The 18,191-nt window shown below is 38.8% G+C and overlaps 2 protein-coding genes across 4 annotated transcripts in view; one reads left to right on the forward strand and one right to left on the reverse strand.

Moving 5' to 3' along the window:
• The window catches only part of LOC124151941 (kynurenine aminotransferase-like), a 37,746-nt gene extending 22,828 nt beyond the window's left edge, over positions 1 to 14,918 (reverse strand). The window contains exons 1-2 of one of the 3 annotated variants that reach the window (XM_048389223.1): positions 14,813 to 14,918; positions 6,486 to 6,606 (exon numbers count right to left, since the gene is read on the reverse strand). In XM_048389223.1, coding sequence (XP_048245180.1) covers positions 6,486 to 6,590 — 105 coding nt within the window. In that variant the 5' untranslated portion in view covers positions 6,591 to 6,606; positions 14,813 to 14,918. Of the gene's footprint in view, positions 1 to 6,485; positions 6,607 to 14,689 lie in introns of all 3 variants that reach the window. The other 2 variants (XM_048389224.1, XM_048389225.1) reach the window with 2 other exon arrangements.
• Positions 14,919 to 15,296: 378 nt separating this feature from the next.
• On the forward strand, positions 15,297 to 17,787 carry LOC125377077. Its single transcript, XM_048389971.1, has 2 exons — positions 15,297 to 15,463; positions 15,714 to 17,787. Exon 2 carries the CDS (start codon positions 16,411 to 16,413, stop codon positions 17,503 to 17,505), a length of 1,095 nt encoding a protein of 364 aa, XP_048245928.1. The 5' UTR covers positions 15,297 to 15,463; positions 15,714 to 16,410; the 3' UTR covers positions 17,506 to 17,787.
• The last annotated feature ends 404 nt before the right edge of the window (positions 17,788 to 18,191 follow it).

Raw genomic sequence — 18,191 nt, forward strand, 5'->3', positions numbered from 1 at the left:
TCCGTCAACTTCTTAGTAATGCCTATCAAACAACTGACACGACCTCCTCAACCAGCTTCATACTTTCTGATGTTGGCCATACAATCTACCATCATGCAATAAAACTTGCACAATATTCCGATATTACATCTGTGAACTAAAGTATGTAGGACAAACTTAGACCTGGTATCAGGTATAATGATCTCCTACCAGCTTGTGACTTAAACAGAAAGGACCTGTTAGGTTGACTTCGGGTGATCCATGAATTAATGCATGATTCAACAGCTAAGTAGCTAGTGATTTAATTGCATTTGATTGGCTAACCAAGCACACCCAAAATAAATTCGGCCACGCTTGCTTACGGACTGCGGTTTCCTGTTTGGCTGAAGATAGATTAGGTACAGCTTGTGTTGCATTATTCTGCGGAATGAGTGAGTGAGTGAGTTAATATTTAACGTCACATCGGCAATATTTCAGCCAGATCGTGACGATTCCGCGGAATGATGTCACTGGTTTCATTGTCGACAGTTATTTTTGTGTTCATCATTATAAAAGCTGTATTAACACAGTTTGAACACCAATCTTTTACTCTTACACATATTTACACAGTGTGCAGTTTTTACACAACATGTATTTACGCAAAATGCACACTGCTTTTTACACTATATGTATTTACCCAAAATGCACACCGCTTTTTACACAACATGTATTTACCCAAAATGCACACCGCTTTTTACACTATATGTATTTACCCAAAATGCACACCGCTTTTTACACTGTATGTATTTATACAGAATGGACACTGGTTTTTCACTATACATATTTACACAGAATGCACACCGTTCTTTATGCTATATAGAGAATCTCACCCAAGTGTCTTTTGATATCAAATATATCAACACGAGTTGATAAAAGTGGAAAAATTCCGAGGCTTGCCGAGGATTTTTGCCACTTTTATCAACGAGTGTTGATATATTTGATATCAAAAGACACTAGGGTGAGATTTTATTTATCATCCAACATCATTCTTTCAACTTTTTCAATTTGTAGACAGTAATTAGCTTCAGTAGCAGAGCCATTAGTGATGTCATTTGATTGTGACGTCATGGTAACAGCCAAAAATCTTGTATTTCAGCTGTCATCACACCACAAAATCTTTACTTTTTCAACAGAAGTCTTCTTTACTGTCAACAGCCATAATGAAGTTGTGCAAGTAATGGTATCTTGCCACCCCCACCTCATGCACATGCAAAAACCTCACCTCTTTCTGGTTTATTGTCTGGAATTTCAGGATCTACCTCCAACATTTACAGGGTTCGACAAAAAAAACCATTTCAGGCAGTCAACAGAACCAATAGAATAATGACAGGACCCATATAACATTTTCTAGACAACTACAGAGCAAGTTCCGACACCTATACAAAGATAATACCAGATGTCTGGCCCTTTAATATGAAATGTGAATTAGGTGAGGTGAGGTGAATTTGGTTTAACGTCGCGTCCAAGATTATTGCACTTATATAGCGACATGCATGCACGTGTGTGTCTGTGGCTGCTTGTACTAGTCCGGATTGATGCCGATTTATAGTGCTAGCTCACTGAGATACCATGCCGCAGTTTAACATGAATACCCCACTCAGACACAGTATACTGACTCCGAGCCGACCAGTCCTTGTTTTAGCCCCTTAATGTTGAGCGCGAGACAGGGTAACAACAAGTACCATCTTTTAATGTCTTTTGGTATGACGCGGCCGGGGATCGAACCCCAGACCTTCCGCTCTCTGGGCGGACGTTCTACCACTAGCCCACGGAGGCGGCAAAATGTAAATTAAATAACATACTACTCAAAAGAAGTTAAAGAACACACTTTTTTCATGACTAACTATGACTAAAGTTAATCTATCATAAAGAACACCCGTTTTTTTCATGTGGCTACAGTTAATCTGGCATGGTCAGGACAGATTACCTATCGTCACATGGAAAATTTGGGAACTTAAAGGGGCACTGATCTAACGCCATTCCCCGGACTGGTTGTTGCCTTTGTTATTGTTTTTTCCCCCGTGAGTACCCGGATGATACGCAACGCAACTGAGCGTGACCAGAGACTGGGCTACCGTCTGCAAGGACAGCTAAATAAACTTGGAGGCTTGAGGCAATATTTGTTTTACGCGTTTTTGCATAAACACTGATTGGTAAACTGTGATCTATAAAGATTTCGACAAAGGGCGCATGTTAATTAATTTCTTCAGCCTAAACAAACAGACGAAAAGAACGGCGGAGCTCATCGGATGTCGTCATTTGGAAATACCCCAGATGGTTATAGTTTAATACTCGAAAAGGTATCCATGGAGTGAAAGCATTTTCGAATTTCGGCTTGCGTCGATAATACGATTACTACTCCCTTGTTGTCATCCACGTTTTCTCGTAAAACCCTACACTTGTGTATTTGTCGTCATTCACTTGATGCTAAGTTAATGAATTTATTACAGGTACAATTAGTGGTAGCACCACTTAGATTACCTGACAAAGGTTCCCATTTGGCATTTATTGTGTCTGGGGTAATTATTCAATCTAAATCCAGGTTTGAAGTGAGGTGAAATGTGTGTTATGTAATATGCACGTGGCAGCCTAGCAAGAGATGAATGATCAGTTGATTTACTTTTTGTGTGTAAATCAACGGATCGTTCCTAGTCATCAAAGGATTAACAGAAAATACCTTGATTGATTAATCACTGTTATCTTGCACAGTGGATATGTCAAGAGTGAGTGTGTACATGTCTAGGCTTACTAAAACAAAGGGAATACACTCATATCATGGCGTGAAGTGCCGATGTAAAAACAACATACTTTGTTCAAAGGGTTAACTGATAATACGTTGATTGATTGATCATTGTTATCTATCACTCAATGAATGTTTTAGGAACCGTGGATGTTATGAAAATAATTGTCACGTGGGCTTTCTCAGCCGACCATTGAGACTTGACACCTATGTAAAACACCTGAAACAATCCAAGTGATCAGTTGAGAAATGAACACGGGTTATAATATCCCGAAACGATACATATCTTTTAAAATATTTGATTGTTACAGAGACACGCGACATCGAATAAGTTTCTTTGTACAGCTGCAGACGAGTGGGATATTGTTCCTTTGTGTGGATATTCACGGATACATTCCTCGAACAAGGAAGATGCCTAAAATTTATACACATACATTTGGTAGGTTGTAATTATGATATTTGCATTTTGTTTTCCTTCATTTGAACCGATTCGTTCTTGTTTCTCTACGTCTTGGTTTGGAAATTCTTCAATGCGCGATAGACGTTGTTTTCACAGGTCTTTTCCTTTGTAAGCGTGTATATATTACCGTAAATTTGTAAAATGTGATTCTCTCAGGCAATTTATAAAATGTGTAAATATTTCAGTCATTTTTACTAAAAAGTCTGTCCAGATTGATTAAGACGATCAAAAGGGCCTACAAACATCACAACAGATTATTATGTAGGATTAGAAGCCAAACAACATAGAAATGTACTTTTCAACGTAACATTTTCAGTGTCTCTTGGTGATGACATTAAACATCAAAATGTTTGGAATTCGTTATCATAATAATACAGACGGAAATGTTTTTTTCAGTCACTTTGTAAAATAACTGAATATTTAGACGCTTAATAAATTTGTTACACATTTGACAGTAAAAAAATATACACACTATAAAAAAAGCAATGCTTAGGTGAAATATTTACTTTGTGTTGCAAGTCAAAATAGTGTAAATGAAAATCGCAAAATTTCCAAGCAAGTGACTTATCAAAACTTCGTCACCATTACCGATGCTACCCACAAAGATACCTACATTTCCTTATTATCTCGAAAACTGTATTTCATTTTGTTGATCATTGTGACCATACGCCCTTATTACTACCCATACAAGTGACTAATGCGCTTACGAATGGCGCAGCAGAGGTCGCGAACTAGTCTAGATTTCTGCTACACATCCGGGTACTCACTGGGAAAAAACAATAACAAAGGCAACAACCAGTCCCGGGGAATTGCGTTAGATCAGTGCCCCTTTAAGTGGCAGTTTAGAAGATGTAGTATCTGTTGCTCAGTGGAACTAAATATTTTAGAGCTGGTGTAACTAAAATGAAAACTAAACTAAATTTGAATGACTTACCTGTTAAATGACCAAAGAACAAAACGTGACAACCTATTAATAAACTATGGAGGATCTACAAGGAACTAAACATGATTCTCTTAATTATGTGACGAAAAGATGAACAAACTTCTATGAAATAAACTTAATATCTAATGCTAATCCTAATTGCCTGAGAGTATGGGTACGTAGGTGACCCCTACGGTATTCTAACGCTAACTAACTGATTGATGCCACCTACTGCCTTATATCTGTGCAAAACCCTCACATTTCATGTGCAGTCACAGCCATATGTTGGTGTGTTCATGCGATGCGATCATTATGCATTGGGTGCGTTTTGAAGAATAATTCTAATTTTCATTCTATGATTAAAACTGACATGTCTTCAGAACAGTATCAATGAAGACAGCATATCTCAGCTTCCCGAGGCAAGGAAGTTAACTGACTTTAAAAGTCAGGCTAGAATTCCTGAGCTCGATCATAGCGGCACCAGTGGGTATTACGAGTTATGTCCCTTATAAGCCTCTCCTATGGACCAATCAGATTCCACCTCTCGTATCACATGCATTTGTTTCAAACAAAATGGCGGCGTCCAGGCAAGACGATCTAATCGATAATCAATCTCTTTATTGTGATAAAACGGGTCTTACATCCATAAGTGTATCAAATCACGTGAGCACCTTTACCAAAAACATGAAAAGACTTGGAAAATATCTGTTGACAACGAGTTGGCGGTGCACATGCTTTGCAATTCATGCAATTGACCGAAATCTGCACGACAGTTTACAAACCAGATTTCGATTGGATTTGATTGGACAGACTATGCATAGACTCGTTAGTCCAGCCAAAATGTAACTCCATAATACCAGCCTAGTTTGGCAAGGGTGGAAACTGGAATTTTACAGTCAGTTAACTCTCTTACCTCGGGAAGATGAGCATATCTATGCTTTCAGTTCTATATTTTGGTACCGATGCTGATATGAAGCAAACAATATCACCAAGTGATCCCTTTGTTGAAACTTACATTCCACTGTTACATTTAACAGTAGCTGTACATTCATTACTTGTTTATAATGACAAAACAGTCCTGACATATTAATTATCCTAAACAACAGTTGGCAGCAAGATGTAGGAGAAAGCTCTTCGAATTAATTTCAGACTAAAGTGAATAAAACTGAATACAACTGACTAAACTATATGCAAAATACAAGCACTTATTGCCATGATCTATTTTGAAATTCTCAGTCATGTGAGCAAAAGATTCAGACAAGCATACCATATTTTTGTATCTCAAAAACAAATATAATCAAAGAGTTCAGATTGCAAAAAATGAAAAGCTGCACTATTATATTGTGGACAATTTAACCATCCTGCTGTTTCTGAACGCCATAGCATCTACGCCCATACAGGTGTACTATCAAGGTGGTAAAGAAATGTAGAAGAATTGTTTTAGAGAGCTGACATCTTATTGGCTCAAGAACCCATGCAATCGTTCATTTCGATGGGGTGGTCCAAGGGTTTTAAATAATGTGACCTGCTACTGTGGTGTCATCAGATCTTGACCCAAACAGGTATTGTATCAGAGTAGGAGGTCATAGTTCAGTGAGATTGATGCCTGGTTATATAAATGCCTTATTTTCTGTGAGTGAGTGAGTGAGTGAGTGAGTGAGTGAGTGAGTGAGTTGGGTTTAATGCCACTTTGAACATATCACGGTGTGTCAGCTTCATGTGGGAGGAAAGTCCGAAGTGATGCAGGTCTCACACATTTACAACTTCGGTGCAACCCACGAGCATGGGTATGGTGCTGACAAACCTAGAAACATAATCAGGGCGAACCAGGATTCAAACCTGCGTTCATAGGTTTCTGGTAATCCCAAGGGACACAACCCTGCACAGTGAATCGCAGCGCCTCCAAGATGATCGTAACTCCCATTCTTTAACAAAGGCTTATGACAGTCGTAGTGCTCCAATCGGTTTGTGGAACGGGGCCCAGATGTATAATCATTGATGTAAACAAATAGTCCCGTGCTCTGACGTGCCCTTGCGGTCCCGGTTTCCACAGTCTCACGTCATATCAACGTGATGCTTAAACTAACAGTGACTAATAAGAAGCTGACTCTATGTTGTGTGAGACACCAAGAGATGTCACTCTTTGACAGAAATCAAAAGTCTTTCTAATACCGATTGCTAGATTCCACTGTACACACACAACACAACACTATCTACAAATGATATCAAAAAGCACCAACACCCACCAACTGTGTTATGAAGAAGCCAGACCACAGGTGGTTAAACAGAAAGCAAATGTGAATGCGAAAAGGTAACACAACGATACTATCCTCCACACAACTTACTTTGCAGATTACAACACTTGTAACTGGTGCATGTTTTATTAGCCTGACCTCTGCCAGACCTGACCGGACCACTTGTCCGACAACCTGAGTCAGGCTTCTTAACATCTCACCTCACAGGATGCTGCAGCAGAAACATTAAAGCAGATGACATTCATGAAGGGACAATTACCGCATTCGACGTAATTAGTGCCCCGATTTAATAAGCGCCCACGGCAATATTTGCTAATATATTGGCTAGTGAACAATCCTATAATTAGCACCCCTTCCGAGTGATCAATGTACACAAGACTTATTTATTCGCGTATTATAATACGCACTCGTGTGTTATATGCACCCCTAATTATGGACAATTAAATTCTGGAAAAATATATCTGTTGGATATAAACATTTCAGGCTGTCAGCATAAACCACGAAATTTACGATCTTTCAACTGTTTTTTTTCACCAGAATAATATTCCAATAAGAGCCCTGGGCGCTTATTAAGTCGAATACGGTATCTGTTTTGGGTGAATGGATTCGACAGACAGACAGACAGACAGTGTGTGAGTGAGTGAGTATGGTTTTACGCCGCTTTTAGCAATATTCCAGCAATATCACGGCGGGGGACACCAGAAATGGGCTTCACACATTGTACCCATGTCGGGAATCGAACCCGGATCTTCGGCGTGACGAGCCAACGCTTTAACCACTAGGCTACCCGACCGCCCCTCAGACAGACAGACAGACAGACATGTTTATTCAGTTTTTCGGCCTTGTGGCCTGGAGTACATTTGAATGAACGGAAAAAAGTTGGTAGACACATGACTGACAGGACATTTGCTAAATTAACAAATCTTAGAAATCTTTGATAAAGATGGTTACTGACATAATAGTATGTGCGTCTTTGAGTTGAGTAAATTGTACATTACTTAGAGATTTACGGATGTATTTTCAAAATATGGCAAATATGTTTCTTTGGGAAGTAAAGGCATCGCAGATAAACAGAACATGGAACCTCGTCTTCGATGGACCCAGATTTACAATATGTACAAATAATATTTGAATACAGTGGTCCCTCGCTACAACGCTTCCAATGGGGTCCAAATAATTGGTGGGCGTTATAGACGATGAGCCGTTTAACCGAGGGCGAGGCGGGGGAGCGCGCTCGGCAAATCTCAAATCATCAATATGTGTTTATCTCACGTCACGTCAAAATAGTATATATTTTTATGGACCTAGATCTACCTGTAATATCATTCATTTATTAAATCTGTCACATTTCTAAATGTCTGAAATACGTATTCCATTTCAATTTATCATTTTTTATCGATAAATTAAAAAATTATTCACTATTTCCTGCGATGTTATTGAAAATAAAATTCTCGGACACACATTTTGACAACGGGTCCGCATCGAACATGTCAAAGAGCAAAATAAAGACGTTTTAAGCAAATCTTTAAATATATTATACAAAGTGATAAATAAAATCAACAAAAATATATCTAGAAGTAATCAAACTTACATCTAAGTTATTATTTCCATTGTTTCGTGCGATCGCGTGTAATGTAAGTCAAATGACATCTCGGTTTTCGTTGCCTTGAATTCTCGGCTCGGACACAACGTTTAATGCACAATATATGCATGAAAAATCTTTGTCACAGCTCGTAACCTATGTAGTCTATGTCTTTGTTCTTCCTAATATCTTGCATTTTTAAACAATGTAATGAGATTCTAAACTTACATATCACTATTAGAGTAGATTTATCTTTTAAGTTAAATATTTCTCAGGTTCAAACACAGATTAATGGAAGCATTATGTGAAAGAAAGTAATAGGATCTAATACTTTCCGACCAGTCTTTAATGAAAATAACATCGAGCCTTTCTTTAAAGGTAGAAACAAATGAAAACTTATCCCCAATATCTTTGGCAATCCAAACAGGAAAGACCACAAGAAAATAATGAGTGTTCTGACATAAGATGCCCATGTGTGTTTGCCATTATTATCTAAACATCCTAGCAACCAGTAAATCTGGTAAGGGTAAGTGACATATGTATATGTTTAATCCAATATTTAATTACTTTCATCTGGGATTGGATAAATATATTATAGTGCCCAATCTCCCCTCGTACAGCTTTAGTTGAAGCAAACTTTCAAACAGCAAGAAATCTTTTAAAACATGACACATGAACCTTTTCAATTCTTCAAAATACCTGTTGCGTCAAATCTGTGCGGCGTTAAACGACAAACAAAGAAATATGTATCGAGTCTGCTACCACATTAAATGTCTCACAAAGGCCAAGGTCGTCCTAAATGTGTTGTGAGTGAGTGAGTTGGGTTTAACGCCGCTAACAGTATTCCAGTTATATCACGGCGTGTCAGCTTAATGTGGGAGGAAAGCCCGAAGTGATGCAGGTCTAACCTAGACACATAATCGGGGCGAACCGGGATTCGAACCCACAATCATAGGTTTCTGGTGTGTCCAAGGGACGCAACTCTGCACAGCGAATCGCGGCGCCCTAGACGACTGGACCATCCGTGCCCCCTAAATGTGTTGTGAAGAGTGGCATCATTCACTGACAGATTGTACTGGTACTATCCTATTACAGTAAAGTACGGTTATAACGAACTCAAAGGGACTACTTATTTTAGTTCGTTATAACCGTAGTTCGTTATAAGCATTTAGACAGCATGACTACAGCAAACAGTCGGGACCAGCAAAGTAAGTTCGTTATATACGTCAGTTCGTTATAAGCGTGTTCGTTATAACCGTAGTTTACTGTACAAGAATTGGTGATATTTTTTTATTAAAAAGTATACCGGCTGTTGAAAATGTAACATGCTTGTTTTCCTTAAATTGTTTATAGATTGGGCGCCTTCTTGGCCTGAGCAGCAAGTGTTTTGCAGACCATTGACCAATTTAACCGCAGGGAAAACATTAAACCTAAATATTTATAAGAGGAAACAACTCTCATATTTACATTATGAAACGACCACTTTTCCTTTTGCACAACTATACCACCATTTCTTAATACATCTATATTTGACTTGTCTAGGTTTAGCTGAAGCCCCCAAGTGTCTCAAAACTGCTTTAGAGCATTCAGTTGCGTTTGTAGACCATTCACTGTATAAAAAAACATAACTATATCATCAGTAAATTGAAGTAAAAGTACATCCTTAACTTCTTGAGTTACAAATATCCCATTTCTCATAAATAGCATCAACAAGTTGATTTATAAAGAAAATGAAAAGTAGTGGATTCAGGACGCAGCCCTGTCGCACACCCGATATGGTGTTAAACATCTCTGTCTTACTAGAGTTAGTTTTCATACATGCAGCCACTGACACAAACATGCTCCTTAGAATTAAACACATTTTTCCATGACATCCTTTTGTCTGCTTTTTCCTATCTACAAGATTGAATGCCCGCAAAAGTACATCACGTGAAGCTAACATCTGGTGCCCCTCGCTGTACAACCCACTAGTACATGTGTGTCTCATGATGTTATCTGTTCTGTTTACTGCCATACATCAGCTGTCAATCATGAGTGAATGAGTTGGGTTTATCGCCGCTTTTAACAGTATTCCAGTTATATCACGGCGTGTCAGCTTAATGTGGGGGGAAAGCCCAAAGTGATGCAGGTCTCAGGCCTTTACTACTTCGGTGAAACCCACGAACCCACAATCATAGGTTTCTGGCGTGCCCAAGGGACACATCTCTGCACAGCGAATCGTGGCGCCTTAGAAATTAATGTGAGTGCCAACTCCTAGCCTAAAATGTGTCATGAAATTGGCCAACAGCTTATCCATAAGGCTTCTGACCTTTCCTCAGTGATAACACATTCAATCCATGTGCACATATAATAAATACAAAAGTATACCATCAAGACCTTCATACATATCCAAGGTCATTGTATAATCAAAGTATCTCCTTCTGAATAACAATCATTATTCAAGGGAAAAAGTCACCGAGACAGTTGTGACCAATCTCAGTAAAATCAGATCTTGGTGCTCGCTAACAACACATTCAGAACAAGCCTGCCCAAATATTGATAAAATGTCCCCAAAATGGAATAATAAAATTTACTAATTCATGTTATTTATAACTTATAATTAATGTTATGGCTCTGTAGAGGTGACTGATAAGCTGATAAGCTCATATCATATCCAGACATGCATCATGACTACGAGGGTCTGGAGGTGTGGGACACATAGCCCAGTTTTAAAGTTTTAAATTAATGAAACAGTTGCAATTAACAAAAGAAAATCAATTAAAGTGTTGTATTCATTTTATTATTGTGAGAGAAATATTGTGGCCAATCTTTAATGTCTTAAAAACAATAAATTTCAAAAAGATGGATCCTAACAGAGACCATATAATAGAGGGATGGCCCTCTAGCCTATGCGCGAAACTATCAGTGCTACGGCTTGTAGTGTGCAGCCTGTCCGGAAGCGAGCAGAAACGTGTTCACTGCAATCATCGTTGTCGCCTAGTTTTCCCATGCAAAAGATAAATGTCACAACACATATTTACACTCATGTATTTCTTAACATTGTCAACATTACACCTAAGATTTGTTGGTGGCCTAAAGCATGTCGTTGTTATTGTATTTGATGACTGTGATCACGCTTTGTCTTTGTCTGAGAGAGTACAAATGGCGTACATGTAAAATCGGCAAAATTGCATATTGTGATTTTCAATAACGGCCACTAATTCGCAATGAAAGTCCTTGGTTACCAAGGTGTATAAAAGGAGATACGTTAAAAATTGGTTTAGTGTCATTGACAAATCTGGGGCGGTTGCGAAATTTCTGATTTTGACTCCAGAAATGCGACTAAATCTGAATTTTTCCTAAATAATTACACCACAACTCTTAATTTTCGCACGCTTTCAGACAAAGGTACCAAAGTTATTTAGGTACGATCGGTAGTTATTTTTGTATGATTTTTTACGCAAATCCATATTTTAGTCATATATTTTAAGTTGAAATGCCATTTAGCAGACGACATAACATGCATTTTGTCTGTGATTATCGTCCGCATATATCTTTTAAAACATTCTACAAAGTGGCTTATTTTTATTGATATTAAAAGATTTGGTTCCAAATTCAATTTAGCGTGGTTAAATCTACAGGTAACCTCGCTCTACATTGAAAACACGGTATGTTTATCTCCTAATTATAAACTATATGATCTGGGCCTAAACACAATCATAATAATGTAAATATGATGAAGGTACTACTTACTTTGTGTATTTACACAACAATGAAAACATCATACAAATATAAAAATCTGTTTTATGAAATATTTGTATTATGAAATTATCCTTTGCTTTGTAAATGCCAAGAAACAAGAAGGATTATATCGGCAGTTGTCGGGAGAGAAGTTCAAGAAAACAAGGTCGAAGGTCATTCAGTAAAATATGTAGATGGTCTATTGTCCTATTCTATGATAAATACATCTACATATATCAGAGTTTGTGATGTTTTGTTTTGTTTTAATAGTAATAGGAATATATAGGATCAGATATAAATAGAAAACCATGATGAAACAATTTAGAAAACTACAAATGTAACCACAGGTTACGATATACATGTACTAGTATATATCTGGTACCATGCTTGTTGAAGCTATATTGTTATACCTGAAAAACAAAATTATTTGTATGCTGAAATATCAAACTAATTGGGTAATATTAAACAACGATTACAATTACAATTACAATTGTCATCTTTGCTTTGGAATTTAACAGTAGCCTCCCTTTGAAAAAAACATATCTCGCTCCGGCAAATACCCTTATCACTGCTAGCCCCAAACAGGCATTAACCAATAGCATTTGATTACTTGCGAAATGTATTGTCGGATTTAACAATGCTCGTAGTTTAATGTGTATTCTTAATTCATTGGAACTATTAGCATTACAAAATAGTATCGAATTTACATGAAATAAAGACATTAATATGGCGTCATTTTTTTCTGGCTAATAGTAAAGCATTTACGCCAGCCGGAGACGATGCATTTTTGCAAGTAAATCTAGCCTGGATTTAATTATGATATGATATGAAGAAAATCTGGAGATATATATAAGTGTCTTCCTTGCATCTGGATGAGTTATATTCACACTTCCTGAGTTCCAGTGCAATTTACCGGATCGTAGTTTCCTGTGGCATTTGTAGTAGATTTGGTATATTTGTTTATTTATAACAGTTCTACAATTGTAGCATAAAATGAGATATATTAACTGATTTTTAAAACAAAATACTTTTGATATCAGATCAGCTTTTTCTTCACACGCCCTCAAAAACCTACACTCTTAGACAGCCGTCATATTCTCATTTCCTATCTTTTTCTTTGAGTGAAACTTTTTGGGAGGTATTACCATGATTACCGACGGCTTGGTAGCGGTAACATCCCTGTCATTCTATTCAGACCAAGAGTCATCCTAAACCAACACCTGGTCGTTGAGTGGTAATTCTTCTTCTATTATATGGTCTCTGATCCTAGTGATTCAAATTAGCAGGTACTAGGGTCTTTTATGTCTTCTGCTACGGTATTTGACCCCCGAAGTATTAAACTCTGAACATTAGGGTGACGACAAAGACTTGTTGACTTTCATTCTTGATGCCACACACTGATAAATCATGAAACAAGTACCTGCATACTCAGTGCCTAAAGAATAGGACAATAAATCTGGAAGAGCAGATAATATGCACTACTCCACTTTTTTATAGGCGTATATTTTATCTTTCCATGACACACAAAACTGAATCTCATAAATTGTCAAATGTATAGCTAATAGAATGACATATATATCCCTATGAAACGTTGAGTAGCATATAACACCAGTTTGACCTGTCCGTAATTAAGAAAAAATATATATCGCACCTACTTCCCACTTGACCAGAGCCTCACTGGTCTCTGAGACGAGCTGCACACTTCTCAATGCAGGATATTTCATTGCTTACAGAACCGTGACACAACACAATCTTTCAAAACTGTGCAAGCAGTAAGGCCAAATTTACTACCTGGGTATCCGACCCCATATTACTCGACCCTAACTGGGTACTCACTGCAGGTCTCAAGAGTTGGGAACGGCACCCATTCCTATATCCCCCTTCCACTTCACGTTGGCGTGACACATGTAAAATAGGTTCCCTGAGCCTCTTGCACGATCTTTGTTTGTTTGTTGTTTGTTTAACGCCGCACTCAGCAATATTCCAGCTATATGACAGTGGTCTGTAAATAATCTAGTCCGGACCAGACAATCCAGAGATTGTCATCATGATCATCGATCCACGCAATTGGGATACGATGACCGCATGGCAGGAGACTACATTTGTAGCCTTCAGTGTTGACCTTGAGGCTTCATGTCCTGTTGGCTACTCACATATTTTTGTTAAACTGTTGTATCATCGAGGTAATGAAATGGTAAAAATAAGTTCCATCATTGCCAAGTGGTGTACATATGTGAATATGTACAAAATAAAAGACAGGCCTTAAGTGAGCCCCATGCTTAAATGCACTGAAGCTCTGAACTCAAACGAATTAAAACAGGACAAGGTGGTGATTCATAGCTGTAACATAGGTAAATCCAATTTATGCGAACTCCCTCTTATACATACTCCTTGATTTTTGTGTAAATATACAGGATTCATGAAGGAAACAGTATGACAAGAGCCCTTTTTGACCACGAGATAAATTTAAGAAATGAGGAATATATTTATAAATCAGTATGAAAGTTATCAAATGATTTTGTATGAATATGATTTTGTTATTTAAAAAAAAATATGTGTTATTTTATGTTCAAACCACATAATGCACAAAGTGCAAATAAATGGATCCCTTCGTGGGTATACTTTGATAAATTCGTTTTACTTTTTACAAAATGGTGCCAAGGTTATTTAGTTTTCTCCTTTTGTCATAGAGGATCAGTGAAAACAGGCAATACTGTTTGGGCCTACGCTATGGGAAGTAACCCACGGTCTCTCAATATAGCCATTATGCCAAACAAACTGAATAGAGAACGAAATCAAGCGGACCCAAAACGGTTGGGTGTGTTGTGATCGAAAACTGGACAGAATTGAGTTACTGAGACAACATATTACGATTGCTAGATTACTGGGGAATTCTATAAGAAATACGCTTTAACAACGATGCCTAACACAACGGTCTTTATAATGTACGTGTTGTCACAAAGAAATGTTTGGCTATGGAGACAATACCTACTTGCAAGTTAACGCTATGCAGAACCTTCGACAGAACAGCAACTCACTAAACTAGTTTCTGTGGAAGACTGCGAAGCGACTATTCTCATTACTAGACAGGAAACTATTTGTAATCTCCTCGCACCTCAGGCCTCGTTGGGAGTTTCCAAATACGTTCATCGCCGTACTCAGGTTTCAAAAATTGACATCACGAGCATCGATCTACGCATTTGGGATACGATGACATGCATCAACCAAGTCAGCGACCCTGACCACCCGATCCCGTTAGTCGACAAGCATATGGTTGCATATGGTTGCTCAGAGGTCATATACCGGTATATATAGTCTCGGGGTTGATGAAAACCGATACGACAAAGGTGTGTTTTTTCGGATCGTCTTCCGTCACCAGGAGGTGTTGCCTTAATTTAAGTATTAAGTATTAAGTATCTAGGGGCGCGACTAGGCCAATTTTAAAATCACGCCCTCAATAAATAAAAAACCCACATTTATTGAGGGCGTGAACCGACCGAGCCAGCTAGGAGGGGTTGGGGGCATGCTATTTCCTGCATTTTTGGACCGTTTATGTTAGATTTCATTTGAAACAAATATTGGTAATTTATTTATTAGATATACAGAACCGTTACCTAAATTCGTGGATAACCTTGATTCGTGGATCGCGGTAATTATCATGATATCTCGTTAATTAAGTCTCGTATGACGTCACACAGCGGTACTTTTGATGTACACACACTGCCACGCCTTGCTGACAAAAATGTTCCGAATCGCTGCATTGCACGTAAGTACAGAAAACCCAAATGTCCAACACTGAGATAAATAGCCCTAGATCACTAATACCAAATTTCATATTTACAAAACATCAAATAAAATATATACCGTTAGCACCATCCTTCTCATCTCCCGTCGTCTGCTTGTCTAGATGTCAATAAAAATAAGTCACGTGACTTGAGGTGCTGCCGTCTGTTAAAATTAGAAATCTATGGAAACATTTTCGGGCCATCTCGTATAGCTTTTTTTCATTTTCATAGGGTTCACCGACGCCTTCGCGACAGGGATACAAAAGTTAATCGCCTACAGCTTTGACTAATGCTTACTTGGAAGTCAAAAACAATAAAGTTGCAGTTCATAGAGCGGCATTAAACTTCTCTGTACCCGAGCAAACACTGAGAGACAGGATAAAAGGCAAGATCAATGTTGACACTTGTCAAGTCAGGTGCAACTCCAATTTTTGATGCGGAGCAGGAAACTAGACTTGTTGACCATGTAACATACATGGCATCCATCAGATACGGATATACCAGGAAAGAGGTTGTCCAATTAGGGTCTAACTTTGCTTGTCAGTTAGGAAAACGTGACCTGTCCCATCCATTATCTGTCAAGTGGTTATATGGTCTGTTGGAGCGATGGCCGGAGTTGAAAGTTAGAAGTGCCAAGTCTCTCACGGAAGTTCGTGCCAAAGCAAGTTCAGAGGAATGAATCAACAAATATTTTGATGAACTTGCCATGATTATGGAAAAATACGGTTTCCAATCAAGACCAGAAGCAATTTGTAACATAGACGAGAAAGGAATCAACCAGTCCCATGTCGCACCGAAAATTGTTGGCTCAAGAAATTCCGTGGCCTACGAGATTTCTTCGGAGAGATCGTCTGTCGTCACACTTTTGGGATGTTGAAATGCTCTGGGCACATTTATTCCACCTTTCTTTGTATTTCCGGGTGCTAGAATGCGCAGTGGCTGTACAGCGGGAAGTGACGGAACTGTTTCTGAATCGGGATGGTCAAATGGTGTTATATTCCAAGATTACTTGGACAGGCATTTCCTTCGATATGCATCTCCAGCAACGCCGAATAGACCTTTGCTTCTTCTGTACGATGGCCACAAGTCGCACATTTCTCCGTCTCTGATAGACTGGGCAAAAGATCACAATATTGTGTTGTTTGTCCTCCCGGCTCACACAAGTCATATTTTGCAGCCAATGGACGTGGGATGTTTCGGTCCGTTTACAAAAATCTACAACATCGCCTCCGTAGCATGCAGGGCATATTCTGCTGCTTTAACGCCTGGTCACTTGCAGTCGGCATTCAGAAAGTCTGGAATCTATCCCTTTTCGCCAGATATGATTGATAAATCTGCATTCCAACCAGCTGCTTTTATCCACGCATCACACGTTGAAGACAAGTCGCAGCAAGTACCAGCTACTGACGACATACACAGCCCACGTTCCAACCCTAACGTTGAGAAGGAAAATCTCGTCACTAACTTTGACCAAACCCAATTCTTTGTTGACCAGCTTCCCGTCATTCAGAAGAAGCAAAGAAAACCACGTAGATCTATCCACAAGATCGTTAGCGGCAACGCCATAACTGAACCAGAGATAGAAATTCAAGTTAAAAACTATGTTAAAAGTTCAACTTCTAAACAGCCAGTACCAACCAAGAAACGACCAGCAAAGTCACATACATCAGCTGCACAATCTCAAAAGAAACATAAAAGTACCACCGAGCCAGCAGCGGGACCATCCGGTGCGATTAATCTACTATACAGCAGTGACAGTGAGGATTCGCCAATATCCGATGACGAAACATGTTGCGTGTGTCATCACTTTCAGCCCGCTGAACTGGCCCAATGCACATCACTGTCTTTCGTACAATGGGGGCAGTGCATGTATCATGACTTAACCACTGGGTGCACTTACAGTATTGTTGTCCAGTGCGCGTGCTTCGGACGCATGACACGTTTTATTGCCCTTGCCATGGTCTGCCATGCAAACCATCGGAAGAGTAGGACTGAAAGAGGACACAAACTTACCTGTAAATAGTGTACATAACTTTATTGACAAGATTCGTTTCGGAACCTGTGCGGACAAAATGCTGCCTATTATCTGAACGTCAAAAATATATATCAAATGTATTTGTATCCATATGTATAACGTTACACATTCGTTAGGAAAAATAAACTTGCCATAAATAAAGAAAATCGATTTTCCTCTATGACGCCAGCGTTCGTTTTCAAACCAGATTTATTTCCCTCGTTTACAACCAGACCATTTATATTTATGACAAAGACAAGTTGTAAGTTGATGCCGAAATGTGTGCGTAATTCAGGGATGTATGTGTCGCAGCTGTGTGTGAAATATATGTGATGTTATCGGCGTCTCATAACCGGCATACGTGAAACGTGACTTTGTAAAGACTCTCCAATATGGCGGAAAGTTCGCTTCGGCGTTCGTGTTTGCTTATTTTCTAAAACATATTACACGATTCTAGGATAAATAAAAACTGGCATATATATATATATGTGTGTGTGTGTGTGTGTGTGTGTGTGTGTGTGTGTGTGTGTGTGTGTGAGACGTCAGACGGTGAGTGCACGAGGAATAGCGTTAATATATTGTGCACCTCGGCACGCATGCAGTTGTAGCAGGACGTGGGGTCATCCTGTGGGATGCACCTGAGCAACAATCCACGCAATTGGATACGATGACATGCATTAACCATGTCAGCGAGC

This window comes from Haliotis rufescens, unplaced genomic scaffold (assembly GCF_023055435.1).
Source record: "Haliotis rufescens isolate VD_foot unplaced genomic scaffold, xgHalRufe1.0.p SCAF_8, whole genome shotgun sequence".
Classification (NCBI taxonomy): Eukaryota; Metazoa; Mollusca; class Gastropoda; order Lepetellida; family Haliotidae; genus Haliotis; species Haliotis rufescens.

What these genes read in the sequence shown, in the direction of transcription:
- LOC125377077 (XM_048389971.1), top strand. Translation starts at nt 16,411, where the DNA reads ATGCGCAGTGGCTGTACAGCGGGAAGTGACGGAACTGTTTCTGAATCG.